General features: G+C 44.2%; 1 protein-coding gene across 1 annotated transcript in view; it reads left to right on the top strand.

Moving 5' to 3' along the window:
- Positions 1-2,106: 2,106 nt before the first annotated feature.
- Positions 2,107-4,084, top strand: part of TPD52 (tumor protein D52) — a 51,942-nt gene continuing 49,964 nt past the window's right edge. The window contains exon 1 of the mRNA XM_010863396.1: positions 2,107-2,469. Coding sequence (XP_010861698.1) covers positions 2,331-2,469 — 139 coding nt within the window. The 5' untranslated portion in view covers positions 2,107-2,330. The remainder of the gene's footprint in view (positions 2,470-4,084) is intronic.

Genomic DNA, 4,084 nt, shown 5'->3' with positions numbered 1-4,084 from the left:
CCCACCCCATGGCCTCATCTAAACCCAATCACCTCCAAACACCGTCACATCAGGAGTTAGGGATTCAACATACGAGTTTTGAAGAGACACAAATTTCAGCCCATAGCATTTTCTGACACTTGTGACTAGGAGGAAGAATGAGAATGCAGAATTTTTTTTTTCTTTACCAGTGATTTGGTGACCAAATGTAGACCAAATGTAGTATTGAGAGGGCCAGGGACTCCAATAACCAACTCTAGTCTAAGAATGTAACCATAATACCTGTGCTACCTCAGTGAGAGATACCATGGATTTCAAGAAATTGACCAGTTCATTTTTTTCAATTAATAAAAAAGAAACTTTTATTTCTAAATAGAGAATAAACAGCATTTATCGTTACCCCAATTTTGGCATCTTTTAGGAGAAAAATACAGATTGATCTTTTTTTATTGTTAAAAATAAACTTTAAAAAAAACTTAAATAAGATGGACTTGCCAAAAATAGAGTACAACAGGAGACTAATAGAAAAAAAAAAAGACGATGAATCATAAGTTAAGATGAATGTAAACTGTCTTGGTGTTTATATAGTTTTATACACACTCAGATTTCTTTTTTAGTGCTTAAAATATTTATAACTTAAAAAAATTTCCTACTTGCTTCCAGTCTAGGGAGAGTATATTGTGTTCCGTTTTTATGAGAAAGATGTGGACAGGTGGAGCATGGCCTTTGTTGCTTTTGGCTGTGCTGGGTCTTCACCAGGGCAGGAGAGATCTTCATTGGGATGCACAGGCCTCTCTAGTTGTGGCTTCTCCTGTTGAGGCGCAGGGGCCCTGGAGCGTGTAGGCTCAGTAGTTGTGGCGCCGGGCTTAGTTCCTCAAGGCTTGTTGGATCCTCGTTCTCCTCACCAGAGAATGAACTGGAATCTCCTGCATTGAAAGGTGGATTCTAAACCACTGAACCATCAGAGAAGTCCCCCGCTCCTTTTAAAAAATGTTTATTTTTGGTTACATTGGGTCTTTGTTGCTGCAAGTGGGCTTTCCTTAGGTGCAGCGAGTGGGAGCTACTCTTCATAGCAGTGCACAAGCTTCTGACGGCGATGGCTTCTCTTGTTGCAGAGCACACGCTCTGGGGTGCATGGGCTTCAGTAGTTGCGACTCTCAGGCTCTTGAGCGTGGGTTCAGTAGTTGCGCCGCCTGGGCGTAGTCTACATGTGCAATCTTCCCAGACCAGGGATTGAACCTGTGTTTACCAGGTTCTTTACTGAGCAAACAGGGAAGTCCTTTTTATTTATTTATTCATTTAACTTAGGCTTTTTTTGTCAGGCAGTAACAGACCACCACCGATCTAAGGGAGGGTCACTTTTATTTTCACCTCTTTAAACGTGAGGTCAGCCACGACAGTGAAAGCAGAAGGAACAATACATGATGTCACTTTGGCCAAGGCCAGAGTTCTGGCAGAAAGGGTCTGTAAAGAGGCTGGGGAGTGGATCTGGAGACTGAGAAGTCTTGTTTTACTAGCTGACCAGGGTGGCCACCCTGCAGGCCTGGCCTGGGTTAATGAGGAGAGGGTGGGAGGACATGGGCCCTTCACCTGCGTGGGGTTTCTTCTCTTCTCAGTACACATCAGGGAAACACCATCTTTGCACAAAAGGGAAGGGAAGGGACGGAAAAGCAGGGTGAGAACAACAAGTCAGATTGACATTTCTGTTACACTCAAGCCAGACATCGCTTTAGATAAAGCTGTCTTGGAAATGGAACTTTATTTCTCTACCAGCATACACACACAGAAAACTGATCGCTCAACCAGGAAGCTCGGCTCTCAGGCCGCCCCTGTAATCCAGGGTGGAAAAAGCATAGCCCCCAGATGGCCTTTGTGGGAGATTACTGGCCGGTAATCCTTCCTTGTCCTAGAAGATTAAGTCTGCCCTGGTGCAGTTGTGGTCAGCTGAACGGTTTAAAAAATAATAATAAGTTGTAAAAAAAATAAATCTGCCAGTGTCTGACGTTTGCCTGAACTGTTTGTATGTGGAGGCGATGCTACAGCACTGGGCCCTCCTTTGTTTATTGAAGAAAGCTCTAGAAAGCTCTGCTTCCTGCCTGGGTTGTTGGCTGTTGGCTGAAATGAACAGCAGGTGGTGATCAGAGCTGTTCCTCAAGTTGCTGGGGAGAAGTCACTTATTAAACAACCTCCTTGTCCTGAGGGTGTGACGGCTACACCTGTCCCAGGAAGCCAGGCTCTTGGAACCCGGGGCTGGATCTCTTCCTCGGAATTGCCTGGTGCAGTGATCCAGAGCGCGTTCAACCAAGGAAGAGGTGGCGGCAGTAGAACCATGCGTTCTGCATTCGCTTGGAATGGATGGTAGAGAGATGGATTTTTATGAGGACTACGAGTCCCCATTTGATTTTAATACAGGAGTAAACAAAAACTATCTCTACCTGTCTCCCAGTGGAAATACGTCCCCACCAGGATCGCCTACTCTTCAGAAGTTTGGTAACTCCTAGTTTTCTAAAGTGACATTTGCTGTGATGAAACCTGTATGCAACTGGGGATTTGCCTGGCTTTATAATTCTTAGTGTGACAAGGGTGTTGCTGTGTTGCTACTGGTTAGTAAAGCTGTTACGGGATTCCAGGCAGAGAGCTAGATGGCTTATTAAATGTTTAGAGTGTATGTATATGTATTTAAATGTGCATGCATGCATGCTAAGTTACTTCAGTTGTGCACAGTTCTTTGAGATCCTGTGGGCTGTAGTCCACCAGACTCCTCTGTCCCATTTGGATTGACTTATATGTACTTGGGGCTTCCCTGGTGGCTCAGATGGTTAAAAAAATCTGCCTGCAATGTGGGAGACCTGGGTTCCATCCCTGGGTTGGGAAGATCCCCTGGAGGAGGGCATGGCAACCTGCTCCAGTATTCTTGCCTGGAGATCCAGGAGGAGTGTGGTGGTGGTGGGCTTACAGTCCATAGGGCCACAAAGAATCTGACACAACTGAAGTGACTTAGCACAGCATCTCACAGCATAGTTGGTTTTATAATGCTGTGTTAGACTCAGGTGTGCCACAAAGTGATTCAGTTATACATATAGATATATCTGTTCTTTTTCAAATTCCTTTTCCATAAAGGATATCACAGAATATTGAGTAGATTTTGTAATAGTGGACCTATTTGTATAGGCATTAGAGGTCTTCTGATCACCTTAAGTTCATCGACCTAATAAATAGCCAAAATGGGGGAATTTGGAGGTCTTCGCTTCTGGTCACCTATGTAATTTAATTTAGGAAGGACCCGCATCCCCAATTTCATTTTTGTGAAAATGAGGCTTAAGCAGCTGAAGCACTGACTAAATTCAAGGTCCTGCTAACAGCGGGCCAGGTTTTGGGCTTGGAATACTGTGAGCAATGTGCAGGAAGACCCAGGTGAGAGATTTTTTTTTCCTTGAATGATATTCTTAAAAAAAAAAAAAAAGTTTAAAAAATTTTTAATTGGAGTATAATTGCTTTACAACATTGTGTGGGTCTCTGCCACCCACCAGCATGAATCAGCCATAGGTATACATGTGTCACCTCCCTCTTGAACCTCCCACCTGCACCCCGCCCTCTAGGTTGGCACAAAGCCCAGGGCTGAGCTGCCTGCATTATACAGGTGAGAGATTGTAAGAGAAGAACTCGCAGCTACTGTGCCTTTGGGAGCAGGCATCCTTCCCACGTGCCGCTAGAAGATTGTTCTGCAGGCCAGGAGCCACCATCAGGGCAGAGCTGAAGTTTATGAGCAAACAGCATGAAGCTAGAAGTTGCCTCAGCCATGTCCAGGCCAATCCCCTCATTTTACAGCTAACGGTTGGAGACGGTTAGACAACCTCAGTGACTTGCAGAGAAGTAAGCAGATTTTCCTCGAAGTTAATGTTTCCCTTTTTAATGAAGATTAGGTCACATTTCACTCTTCTTAAGCTTAAAAAATGGATAATTAAAAAAAAAAAAAAAAAACAAAGTAAAAGCTACAGCATGAACCCTAGTTATAAACATTTTAGAGAGCATGCAGCATTCCTGTCACCATTGGTCACAATCTGTGGCCACCTTTGGGGGTGTAGTTTGGTTTTCCAGGAAGGGG

Source organism: Bison bison, unplaced genomic scaffold (assembly GCF_000754665.1).
Source record: "Bison bison bison isolate TAMUID 2011002044 unplaced genomic scaffold, Bison_UMD1.0 scf7180017864491, whole genome shotgun sequence".
In the NCBI taxonomy this organism is placed as follows: Eukaryota; Metazoa; Chordata; class Mammalia; order Artiodactyla; family Bovidae; genus Bison; species Bison bison.
Note: the sequence above shows the minus strand (reverse complement) of the source record. Positions and strands in the feature narration are given on the sequence as shown.